Below are 13,664 nucleotides of genomic sequence, written 5' to 3'. Positions count from 1 at the left end.
GGCATAAGAAGGACCCTGCTGGATCAGGCGAATGGCACATCCAGTCCAGCATCCTGTCCTCACAGTGGCCAACCAGGTGTCTATTATGGGAAACCTACAAGTAGGGCACCTGAGATTTCCAGGAACTGGTATCCAGGAACTAACTGGGAGAAGAAAGAGAGCATCAGTCATCTGTCTTGACTCTCCCACTTTCATACAGATGATGCTCAGGCAGCTGGAGGCAGTGCTTATATGGGAACAAGCTGGGAGATCATTAAATGAGATTGGCTGCAGGGCTGGTCTAAACACCTGCTGCTGTTTGTTTGTTTGTTTGTTTCCCTACCCTTCACACTAAGGCCCCACAATTAAAAAAAAAAAACAATTTAAAACAACTTCCAACCATAAAAATAAGGTGGGTCCTAAAAACATACACCTCAAGTTTCAGAAGCCAAGGTACAGACATGTGCTCAGCATTCTACAAAAACTGTATAATGAAGGTGCAAAACACACCTTTGTGGGGAGGGAGTACCACCGCATAGGGGCTGCCACAGGGAACGGCCATCTCCACCTCCCCCCAAGCACTGGCGGAGGAACGGGGGTGCAGAGGGAGCAGACCGCCCCCGGCACCACTATTCTGGTAGGGTGCCATCACGGCGGCCCCCCAGACATGCGCTGTGCACCCCCCAGTCACCACGCCCCCAGAACACATGCCACGCCCCTGTGGGAGGCACGCCACGCCCTCGTGGGCGGCATACTATGTCCTCAGGGGTGCCAGCCACGCCCCTGCCTGCTCTCCACCCGCGGTAGCGGAGCATGCAGCTTCGCCACTGCCCCCAAGCCTCTGAGGGTGGAATAACTACCAAGAGTGCCCCCTCTGCTAATTTCAGCACCCAAGAGGGCCCTGTACAGGCGGAGGAGGTCTTTCAGATATTTGGGGCCTGAGTCATTTGGCCCTGCTTCTAGGACCAAATATTCCATTAGTACTTTTGTTTGGCAGAACAGGCAAAATCTGAAAGGACTTGGTTTCATAATTCATAGTTTTAATGGAAGTTTTGAGATCTACATGCCAGGGCTGATGTGCAAACAGGCAGATTTAAAAAATCCACAAGACAAGAAACAAAATGGACCTCATGAAGAGGATTTCTCTCATTCTTGCACAGGTTGTCAAAAGCTTCCTATCTATGACTTTTACAAGAAAGGTAGCAGCAGATTCGAAAATGACTAAGGCGACTTGTTTTTCAGGTGATTATTCTAAAGCAAATGCTGCAAACATGCTGGCCAACCTTTGAGGAAATTGTTTGCAGTGAAGTGGCAGCAGCAAAAAGCACAAACTATTTTTTTATGTTTAGAATGTTGACAAGTTCAGCTTATGTAGAGAAGAAAATCTTTATGTTGTCCTATTGAATTTTCAATCCTCCTAAAACAATCCAAACAACTGAAACCAGCTCTCTCCTGCTTTCCTCATTTCCTACGCACACAGGATTTTCAAATGTGTTTCACCACTAATAAATTGTAAATGAGGCTACAGTTCTAAGAGTAGTCAGTGTGTTTCATGGGTATTTAAACAACAGCATTAAGCACTATAGGAATCTGTGGAATGCAGAGGACAGATTTATGTGTCTTAAAGTGTTTCTTTACTGGTTTGTTATAAGCCAACCCCAAACCAGCACTTTCTTTCATATTAATCTGGCCTTAGAAACGGAGGATACTGGAGCATGACAAGAACAACAGAAATAAACTGGCATCTACTTAATAACTGTAACAGTGGATTGCCTTCAATACTAAAATATTTATCGAAACTAAGGGAGGGGGTGAGGCTGAAGAGAATTGCCTTCAACAGCCTGCTACCAGATCTTTAACAGTGGGCATTGTAATGCCTTAAGGTCTCTCAAACTGTCTTTCATTTTCTAGACTTAATGGCTGATTGCAGAAATCAATGTTGCCATTAGTAACAGAGTATTTGTTATGGCATGATTTCCTCTGTTGTTAGGCCTGCAGAATGATTACAATATTAGTGAGGTGCTTTTGTTATAAAGGGGCTGAAGATATAACTTTCAATTTACTATCCATTAGTTCAAGAGTCGAGAAATGAGAGATGAAGCCAGAAATCTTACCTTTCTTTTTTGCTTTGGAAAAAAAAAAAAAAAGAGTGCCAAGGAAGCTCAATATTGAAGATAGCTTCAATGAAATATTATTTTGCTTTCCTGTTTGGTACACAGCAGGTTGACATTAAACACAACAGAATATTTTTTTTAAGAAATCATTTCATCCTTACTCGTGTGTGTGTGTGTGTGTGCGCGCGTGCGTTTTCAGCTCAGGAGTGTGCAGCCTGTGGACAGCCACAGGGCAGCAATAGGGGCACATATAGCTTTTCATTCAACTCTACGTATGTCCCCAAACCATGTGTATTCCTGGCCTCTGGCCTTAAATGTACACCACAATTAGTCACATAAATGAACCGTGTCCCGCCACTGAATATGGCCTTGTCAAAAGGCAGCAAGGGCAGGGTTTCAGGAAAGGCTTAATGGAGAAGTGAATGGGAGTCAGCATGTAGCTATCTACAGCCTGAATGTCTCTACACTAAATAGATAGTATTGCATATATCCAAATTAGCATATTAATATACAAGCAAAACAACAAACATTGCGGCTTGGAAGCTGCACACATTGTATATAGCTAGAGCAATCCTACTGAACTTAACAGTGTGTGTATGATCAAGGTGCCTTGCAGGATCAGGTCAAAGGGAGCCTATTAAGTCCTGCATCTTGTTTACACAGTAGCCAACCAGATGCACCAATAGGATGCCCACTGGCAGGATAATGGGCAACAGCACTTTCCCTACTCATCCGCAACAATTGATATAACCGCCTCCAAATTTTGAGGCAGGACACAGCCATCATGACTAGTAGCCTCGTCCTCAATGAGACAACAACATTTTCCAGAGCACGCAGCTTACAAACCCATTTGATCCCTTCTCAGACAAATGTTGCTAAGAGTTTATATTACCCTTTCACTTGAAAGTGGGAGCCTGTAAGGATGAGAACTTAGCAGTAATAGTGAAAAATGGAATAAAAAAAAGGAAAGGATCTCTCCCATGGCTCTTCTCTGTTTTATGAAAGCAACCACCATTTTTCACCACTACCACATGTGGAAGAGCTAAGTACAGCATAAATGGAAGGTTGGGAAGTAGAATAATACAAGGACAATGCTTTGAATAAGTTGCAGGCTTTGAACATGATATCTTTTTTAGCAATCTGATGGGAGGCATTGCTATCTTATTAGAATGTGCAGGCAAGGGAAAGCTTGGAAGAATTATATAAATTAGTCGAGCTTGTGGGCAGGGCGGGGGGAGAAAGATTAAATTTGGCATACCTGAAGAAGAAGGTGAAGAAGGATGTGGGCTGTCTTCCTGGGCACTTCCTGTCTGAGAGAGGCCACCACCCATTCCACTTTCCTCAGTAATGTTGGAGGACCCAGGTGTTGTCGACCGGCTGACGGACTGAGACTCCTGGTCACTGCCTGACCCACGACGCTCTTCGATGCTCCCCTGAAGGATCTCTTCTTCCACCTTCCTGTCTCTCTTGTGGACTCTGGAATGAACGACGACTTGGTGGTATGTTCTGAAAACCCTGCCGCAGTCGGGGCACTCGGTTGGCTTCTCTTTCACATTGCTGTGGCTCTGCATGTTGAAATCAAGCCCTTGGTTCATGCCGTGAGACAGAAAATCTCTACTGCCTTCCAAAGGGTCTAGTTTGTTTGACAAGTCTCTCTGATTGCCCATTTTAGTGCTGTGAACCAAATCAGCAGGCATTTTCTGCTTGGAGCCATCTGCTCCTACTAACACATACTCCCGCTTCTCCTTATCAAACATAACACCGGCGTTTGTCAAAGTGTCTTCGTGGCTTCGCTGGATCTGGTGCTCTTTAGACAGAAAGCCATGCTCCATGGCCATGCCTCTTGCCATCAGCTGCCAAGCCTGATAGCTGTTTACAGGATCCATCTCGGCTGCCTTGGCTGCAGCCTGGAGCCTTTCTATACAGCTGGATTTGAGAGGAGGCACAAGGTTAAGACAGCCCAACAAAGAATGCTTGTCCCCATCAGTGAGGCTATGGCCAATGCCAGCAATAGGGGACAGAAGCTTGCCCAGCATTTCCCTCTCTTTCATTGGCAAGTCCCCCTTGTTGTAAGTCTGATTCTGCTCACTTAGACCCGCTTTGTCAGGAGGAAGGAAGCCACTTTGCAAACAGGATAAGTACCTTGAGTACAAGTTGGCGTGAGCTTCCTGTGACATGCTGCTGATGGACACAGGGACTTCTGAGTCACTGGGAGATTTGTTTTTCACAGACAGCTTGTTCAGGTGGACCTTCATGTGGTTCTTCAGAAACCAGGGCTCTTTAAAGCGCCTCCCGCAGATTTGGCAGCAGTGCTCAAACGAATCCTTGTGCTTCCTCATGTGGCCCTTAAGGAACCAGGCTTGGCTGAAGACTTGGCCACACACCTCACACCGAAACTCATTCGCAGCCTGCTCTCCACTCCCATTCGAGCCCTGCCCCTGAGCCGATTCAGCAGTGATGTGCGCTTTCTCCACGTGGCTGATCAGCTCCTCTTCCTGCGACGCGGCAAAGTCACACAAAGTGCACTTGTAAGGCTTGTGAAGGATCCTGATGTGCCTGTCAAGCTCCTCCCGCTTCTTAAACTTTCCTTTGCAAAAAGTGCACCTAAAACCAGCGGCGGTTGCCACCACTTCTTCCTGTACGCTGGCTGGCTTTGGAGAGGGAACAGGGTTGGAAATGTCGGGGGTGTTGTGATTAGTGGGCACAGACAGGTTGCAATTAGCCAGAGGCATAGGCTGAGAATGCGGATGTGCTTTGACGTCAGGCCTTGGTTGCAGGTGGCTGCTCTTCATCTGCTTGTCCCGCAGTATCGCCCTCTCTTCCAGCTCGTGCAAGAGCCTGTTTTCTTCTCGAACCCTCCCGCGGCCTTTGCCGAGGTTTCCGAGCTTGTGAGTGCGTAGGTGGATCTTCAAGTTTCCCTTCTGAGCCGCTCTGTGGTCGCAATAGGGGCACTTGAATGGCTTCTCCCCCGTGTGGGTGCGCATGTGGAGTGACAGGATGCTGTTGAAACGGAAACGCTTCCCACACAGGGGACATGGGTATTTTCTGTTCTTCCTGGCATCGTCCTCTATATCACTCATCTGGGACATGATGCCTAAGTTTTGTCCGTTCAAGAACTGCTGCAAGTCGACCCGCCCATTCAGACTGGTATCAACCTCTCTGCTAAGCTGGTTGGCTAACAGAGCCATCTGACTGCTGATGGGCTGGTTTGCTAAGGACACGTGGCTCTTGTCTTCTAGGAGCGTTGCTGTCTTTTCATCGGGGTTCTGCCTATTCTGAAGCTCTGGGAATGCATGGCTCAGCTGGGATGTGATCTGGTGGAGCTTCTGGCTCATTGAATACTGGCCATTGAGGATGGAGCTGTTGAGGTGGGCATCAGCTTCGGACACAGCTGAAGAAACGCCAAGGCACAAACTAGCTTCCTCCATCCCTGAAAAGACGAAGAAGGATTTTAGATTTAGACCTATGAAAAACTGGTTGCATTCAAAGTGCACCCAAACATATCAAAGAACTTCAATCAATGCCTCTATGCATACATACCATATATATATATATATATATATATATATATATATATATGCGCGCAGGTGTATAGTGTACTATTGTGATTATGTTTCAGCTTAATTATACAGTGCCTTATCATCCTGCATACTTTTTGATTGCATGTATTAATTAGGATATTAAAATGAACACATCATCAGTTTGGATATATAACTCTTAAATAAGTCAGGCTCAGCTTTCAACTTCGTGCAGCCCCTTCCCTGTGAAATGGCACCTGTTTACATTTTCCAGTCTATATAAGAGAGAAATGCTATGCATCTTGCTTGCTTCCCCTTTAAAAAAACAAAAATAGAAATCCATTTATAAAACTTTCAGTCCCATTAAGCATATTCAATAAATTCCACATTCTACAATGAGAAAGATGTTTTTATGATTTGACCAAGGGTGGGGAGGGGGGGGAGATGGCATGATATTTACTGGTACACAATAAAACAAGATAATGTTTGGGGGGGGGGAATAAAGTAAAGGACAAGCTTTCGAACAATAAAAAGGATTTTGCTTTAGTCAACAAAAAGTGCAGTAATATCTCATTAAGCTGATTAGTATGCGGCTTAGAAACAGTACTAGGTGCTGTAACACATGATTATAATCATAAAAATCCTTCAGTGTTTGCAAGTAAGCATTAACGAGGTATATTAAATTTTAAGCAGACTGCGACTAGCAGCTTTGCAAACCTCTGAGATTAAGATTTAACCCTTATGTTACAAAGCAATTGTTCCTCCATCATCTGAAAATGGTACCCATCTAAAGAGGCATAAATTACCTCCTTAATTTGTCACGCAGATCATTCAGATATTCATGGTTAGAAAAAAGTTGCTTGATTTTAGCTAACCGTCTTCATTTCGCAATTGGGGGAAAGAGGCGATCTAAGGGACTCTGATTAGCTTTAAAAGAGCTCTCTTCTAGAACTCGATAAAACCCAATTAAAAGCCAGGGAAGGTGTCACAGGAAGCTTCAACAAGTTTAAGTATTTTTAATAACTTTCTCAATATACAGTAATGAGTACAAATGGTACCTACAAACTGTGTGCTGCAGAAAATTAGAACTCAAAGCTGTTTGTTAAACAGGAGCGCTCCGTGCTGGTCAGCATAATTGTCCCTAATAATAATCTTCTCTCCTTGCCATTTTCTCTCCTCCATTCAAGGAATGGGGGTGGGGGGGATGCATCAATAAAAACTCAATTTTAAAACTGTACGAACTGTTACTTCTGAGAAGCACTTAGAAATGGAACTTCTACAATCCAATGAAAACACACATTAAGATCTGCGCTCTAAATTCTTTCAGTCTTTCTGCACTATGAAAATGACAAAATTCCTTCATCATGAGAATAGGCCACTTAATCCTTCACATATTTCCAAATTTAAAACATTTTGGCTGTCCTCCTTGGTCCAGAGCAGGGGTTATATAACTTTGTCAAAACAACCAGTAGTCTCTTAAGGGAAGGGACCTCTTTCTCTGCAGTGGCTCATGCAGCTTTTTGTCGTTTAACAGCCTTTAAACCTTATTTGGCACACCTGGGATCCCTTTGCGTTTTTTCTCATTGAAATACCAAATCTTGGGCCGGGAACCCAAAAGTTCCTACTAGCCTGAGCCAGCATGGCCAAAAAGAAAGAATGATGGAAGCTGGAGTTCAATAGCATCTAGAGGGGCCACAGGTTTCCAACACCTGTCAAATATCTCTGTCCCCCACAAACCTCTTAAGCAATGTTTCCCACACAGCATTTCAAATTGCATGCTTATATTGCTGTACAGATCAGACAGAAAGCAGGGGTGTCTTCCTCCAACGCCTGATTTGTTTCCTCATACCAGCTTCGAATTCACTGAAGCTGTTGGCTTGGCAGGTGCAAAGGCTGCCAGAACTATATAACACACCTCAGCTTTCTGTTTTTTAACCCGATGGAAGCTGGTTTGAGGAAAAGCACATTGGACAAGAGCATTTCTCAAGAAGCTACAGGATACCTATGGGTGCAACTTAACATCACAGGCCCTTGGCTTCAAAAATCACTTGTAGGAGCACAGTGGAGCCAAAGCAAGTGGAAATGTGTAAGCAGCCAAAGATGATTTATTCCCTTGCAATGGGAAGGTTGTTGCATAACAGGGCTTTTGGTCTGAGACTAGTAAAGGTAAAGGTAAAGGTACCCCTGCCCGTACGGGCCAGTCGTGTCCGACTCTAGGGTTGTGCGCCCATCTCACTTAAGAGGCCGGGGGCCAGCGCTGTCCGCAGACACTTCCGGGTCACGTGGCCAGCGTGACAAAGCTGCATCTGGCAAGCCAGCGCAGCACACGGAAACGCCGTTTACCTTCCCGCTGATAAGCGGTCCCTATTTATCTACTTGCACCCGGGGGTGCTTTCGAACTGCTAGGTGGGCAGGCGCTGGGACCGAGCAACGGGAGCGCACCCCGCCGCGGGGATTCGAACCGCCAACCTGATGATTGGCAAGTCCTAGGTGCTGAGGTTTTACCCACAGCACCACCTGCGTCCCTCTGAGACTAGAGCGACACTTAAATTAAACAACATTCTTGTAAGAAAGAATATTTGGATATTTGCTAACTGGACTGTGAAACTTTTTACAAGGCTGATTTGAGGTACAGGAACACCGGACTAATGCTTTGTTTTCCTGCTTTTTTAATGTCATTTACCTCTTCTGGTGGTGGACAGGGAAATATTAATACTTACATCTAATCACTGTCATGTAGAAGAAATCTCTAATGGTGAAAACCTATGCCAGGATCAGGACAACAAATCTGGAGGACACAAGGCAGCTTTTAACTTCTGTTTCTTAAACAGCAGCTCTGGATGGTGCCCAGAAAGCTATTTCTGGGACTTGGGGTGGTGGAGCTTCAAAAGCACTTTGCAATACAGCATGGACTGGGGTCTATGATTCAAATAAAACAAGGGCAAAAATCCCACTGGCTGTGCCTACACACTTGGACTTTTAAAAAAAAACAAAACAAAAAAAAAACCCCACATTGGATCCCAGCCTTAATATTCCAGAAGAATGAATGAATCATAATGCTTGCTGTGCTATATTGTGCATGTCCCGGCCTTGTTTGAAATACAACCATTTTTGCACCAAGGCATTTACTTGAAACCACCTACACCTCCTAATAACAATAGCAATCTTACACTGGTCAGTTGCCCATTATTTTTAAAGTGAAGGGCATGCAAATTTAGGAGGGACGGGGGAGAAATATGATTCAGTTCACATTAATGGTAAACCTACCTTGTTTACACTCTCCCCCACAAAAAGAGAGAACTAAAATGCAGTCATCCTTCAAGATTCACACTTCTCCAAATTTTCAAGTGCAGTTCTCCAGCCAAGTAATGTGTACAAGGATGCATATACACAGGTAAGGTATGCTTACAAATGCATGTACTAGTAAAAATAACAGTAAATATTGCATTTTTTAAAAAAAAAATGTTTATCAAATTCAGTATTATGATTAGAAGAAATGCACCCTAAAATGCTGGTGAATTTCCATGAGTATTTAATAAATAATAATAATAATAATAATAATAATAATAATATCACAAACTGATGTGGAAATTTGGAGAATTGAACTTAAGACAGGGAAAAGGAGCAAGGGGGAGAATCCCAAAATTTATTTTCCCATCCCTAATAAGCACCAAGGTCCATTTAATTGTTTTCACAGGTGAAAACAGAGATCAGCTTGAAACCCATATTCAACTATTTTTCATTGCTGAAGGTTCTTATCCACCTGTTTTAAGCTGGTTTCATTTATTACGCAATAGCCTATTTTCCGCCAATTTAGAAGCCAAGAGAGTATTTGTTCTTTTCATTACAGTCATGCTAGAAAAATCTAATTGCCCTGCAATAGGTTATCAACAGTTCAAAATATATCCCGGCAACTACATGGTATGAAATTGCAGGCTGTGTACTCCATGATGTCTCAGCGTTCATCTGTATGCATATGCATTAGGGACAAGAGAGTTTTACTTATCATTCTGATATCATATTCCTAAGTATATGTCCAACTTTACCAATCACCCTAAGAATGCTCAGCGTCTCCAAAAGGCAGAACATGGCAAGGGATGGGGAATAGGAATTCACCAGGACCAATTACCAGAAATTAGAAAGATACCAGAAAATACCAGAAACTACTAGCTTTCCTTAGTAAACAGAGACAGTTGTAACATACATAATACACAATCAACAAACTGTAGCTGATCGGAAAACCTCATGCGGTCTGAAAAACAGGGCAGTGCCCTGTCATCATCTGTAAATTACACCCTTGCCCTTATATGCATGGAAATTTGCAACTGCTTTTACTCAGTGTTTCCCTTCTCATAGAAGATCAAGGCCACTTGAATTTCTAAATACTCTGAGTAACTGCAGAATCACACCTTTTACCCTTTACATTTTACATTCAGCCAGTAGGAATGTTCTTGGGAGCAGAGATTATTTATCACCCATAGATGTTCAAGACCACTTTAGTCCTGAGTAACACTTGAATTGAGTATTATGGAGAAAGCTTTGTAGAATGGATGGCGAAATTTTGTTAAATAGGAGTCTTATTGTTGTAGCTGAGATGCAGCTTAACTAAGGTTGTTATGATGTGATAATATACTCCTGTTAAGAAATACAGAGCGCCAGACTCCTGAACCTTTTCAGGGTCATTAAGCAGCTGTAAACATTATTACAAAAATAAACCAGAGATTTCATGCTTACATTTTAGCCCAGAGCTGGGTGTGCTGAGCAAGTGCATTTTTTTTTATCTCTTACAATCAACGCTGGTGACATTTGGGCATCCAAACAAATTACATCACAAATATTACTGCACTGGTCAGGATACGGAATGGTTTATTTGCCAGATGATTAATAAATAAACAGTAGGGCGGTATGGTTGACCTATTCTTCGTTGACAGATATGTAGGCAATGCTAAAAGACATGGCTGAAATAGTTAAATCTTGGCAGAAGCAGGAAGGAGGGTCTATTCATCTTAACAGGATTATTAGACTCAATCAGCCGAAGCATAACTGACATTGCACTGGATTTTGATCTATTCTTTTGTTTTTCTTTCAATCCAGTCTACCTCTATGTGCAATAATTTGGTCAAGCATTGCTGGTTAATTTTTATTCACAAGTATCACTAAAATTAAGAATTAAATACTGCATGGGCAGTGACGTATTATATTGTAAATATATTAAATCCAGTGTTGGTAATATGAAAGGTTGAATAATGGGTACAACTTGTTGGGAGTAATGTAAAACTTCCAAGAGCTAGCTCCATCTGATCAACAGCATCATTAAATGAAAACATTTGACAAAAATGATGATTAAATTGTTTCCCCTTGATTTTTTTTGTTTAAGCAAAATTATTCATTAATTTCTATAGGAGTTCTTGTGTAAGACTTAATCATATTTTCCGGCATCGCCTACGATGTTATATTCAAGTGTGGTTAGTCTAGGGTGTCAATTCACAACAAGCCAAAATTATTTATTGTTAAAAATAGTTTTAACCAAAATTAAAACAGATGCAACGAGCTGACAAGCCATGCAGTCAGTTTATTGCCAGTTTGCATATAACTCAACAACATCTCATTTACTTTTCCCTTTTTCACTGTATGCTTAGCTGAAAATAAGCAATGGATAATTGACATGGATGTTCAAAATTCTTCTAACTTTCAGAAATACCTATGTGTTTTTCTTTCTTTTTTTAGATACCTTACCTGTTCAAATTAAAAACAAACTATTTACAGACAGCCATTCTTGCTTAAAGCATACTAATCACAATGTAATCATAATATGACCACTAGAAGCCAAATGACAAACTTTGTAGAACAGTCAATGAATTGAAAAAGCAAAAGCTGGAGCCAGGTGCTGGGGAAGGGGCAGCTTAGTGTTGCTCCCATGCCTTCTGAGGGTAGAGTGTCACTGCTGCTTCCTGGAAAGGGGTGGGGCAGGGCATGAGGAACAAGACACTGTATGGACCTGGCGTCAGGAGCACTGGACTGGCTCTGCTGCCCCATCCTCAGTGTGTCTTGCTCCCTGCCCATTGCCCCTCTCCCTCGGAAACCAGCAGCAACGCTCAGTGTTCAGAAGGCAGGTGAGCAATGCCACCCTTTTCTGTGTACTACGGGAGCTACAGCATAATTTTGTTCAAACTATTAGATTTTACTTGCATGTAAAACAGAATAATATAGAGTACTACATGGTTTTTTTTTTTTTTGGTTTTTTACCAAGCAGTGAAAATTGCTTTAATGGCAAACATTTGATCCAATGGAATTATCTACCTCTGGGACAAGTACGTACTATGCATGGGAAAGAACTTCTGACACCAACATCTGCAGCAACAGTGCTTGGTGGATTATGCCCAGTGCAGGCATATCAGAGAACACAATGCTTAAGGCAAGCAAATAATGACCCCATGTCATCTTGGGACTGCCACTGGCAATTGTAATAATTAAACTCCCAATTATTATAATTCCAGTTATTATTATTGCAGAAAGTTTTAAAATTCCTTCCTTTCATTTCTACCTTAATTATATTAACCTTCAGTTGGTCTAGAAAATGGCTTGGGATAGGAGACTTTGGGGACGTGGAAAGGCAGGAAGTTTCCAGATTCCCCAAATAGTTCTGGGGGAGACAGGGTAGACAATGGGAGAACTTTCATCTCACCTGCAGCACTGGCAAAGGGGATGCAAAGAGCAGAGGTTTGCTCAAGTGTCTGCCTCCTAGACTGGGGAGAAAGTATGTGAGCTTCTTTCCTTTCTTGCAGAGCTTATTCATAGTAGTAATGGAATAGGTAAACTGTGCTAAACATAAACTATGGAACTCGCCCCTAAAGGAGGCAGTGATGGCCACCAACCTAGATTATTTGAAAACAGGACTGAGCATATTCATAGGGGATTAGATGGGCCATTGGCCTGACCCAGCAGGCTCTTCCAATGTTCTTATGCACTGAGGGGTGTTGGAAGCTAAGACTTTGGAATGAAGTGCTCAGAAGAGAACTAAGCAGAAAGGCACTCTCAAACTATAGGCAAGAGAAGAACTGAGAAGTGGCCTCTGTTGCAGAACTCTAGAATATTTCCTAAGATCCATTTGTGCAAGGGCAGAATTTTGCTCAAAGCTCACGTGAAGTGCAAGGAAGTTTGGATGGGATCAGAAGAACAACAACAGTCAGTGTGGTGCTCTCCAGATGTTACTGGGCTACAGCTCCCAACATCCTGGACTACTGGCCCTGCTGGCTGGGGAGTAGCAGTCTAGTAGCATCTGGAAGGCACCATGTTGCCTACCCCTGAGACAGATGGTGACAGGAGTTGAGACAGGAAGAGCAACATATTTAACCCCCTGCATAATCTGAAGAAGACTGTTCTATAGTCTCCTCTTCTTTTAAAACATCATATGGCACAGACAAAAATGATAATAATATGCAATCATCCAGTGTGAATTTGTCTCAGCCAGGACTTTAGGATCAAGCTCTTTGCAACTCATGCATGCACACAAAAAAAAGATGAAAGCAGAAAGGGTTAAGCCCCTGCAAATCAATCTGCCTATATTTAAAAACAATTTAAATCTGCAAGCCCCCCCACTGCCACACTTATGTTGATCATTTCATTTCCATTTCATAGGGGCTTAAAATGTGATTCTGTGCAAAACTAAGTATAATGTGAAATGCACATATGCAACAAAGATCAAAAGCAGAATTGAGAGTGAAATATTCATACAAGGTAGCCCGGTGAGATTTTGTTCACAGGGGTACCTGTCAGGAGCGTAAACTCAGAAAGAAATCATCAAATAAGTACACAACACTATTGCTAAAACTCCAGACATGCAAATGGAGTGTGAGTTGTCTGAAATGCTGGACTGTGGCCAGCTTGTTGGCTCAACTGACTAATGTTTTGGCCTTTTCATCTCCTCCAGGTCTCAGTTCAGTTGCTCCGACTACTGGTTAGGTCAAATGCCTGTACCTGGTGCTGATATCCCTGGCATTCATTTTAGAAGCAAAAGAGATGGGGGGAGGGGGACACACAAAGTCCATAAGTT

The 13,664-nt window shown here is 42.8% G+C and overlaps 1 protein-coding gene across 3 annotated transcripts in view; it reads right to left on the bottom strand.

Moving 5' to 3' along the window:
• ZNF536 (zinc finger protein 536) overlaps nucleotides 1-13,664 on the bottom strand; it is a 453,697-nt gene that overhangs the window by 241,025 nt on the left and 199,008 nt on the right. For all 3 annotated transcript variants that reach the window (XM_079988707.1, XM_079988706.1, XM_079988708.1), the window contains one exon: nucleotides 3,352-5,523. In XM_079988707.1, the coding sequence (XP_079844833.1) occupies nucleotides 3,352-5,521 (2,170 nt within the window). In that variant the 5' untranslated portion in view covers nucleotides 5,522-5,523. The remainder of the gene's footprint in view (nucleotides 1-3,351; nucleotides 5,524-13,664) is intronic.

The sequence above is a fragment of the Podarcis cretensis genome (genome assembly GCF_951804945.1).
Source record: "Podarcis cretensis genome assembly, chromosome: 8".
In the NCBI taxonomy this organism is placed as follows: Eukaryota; Metazoa; Chordata; class Lepidosauria; order Squamata; family Lacertidae; genus Podarcis; species Podarcis cretensis.
The sequence above is the reverse complement of the archived record's forward strand: the minus strand, read 5'-3'. Positions and strand labels throughout refer to the sequence as shown.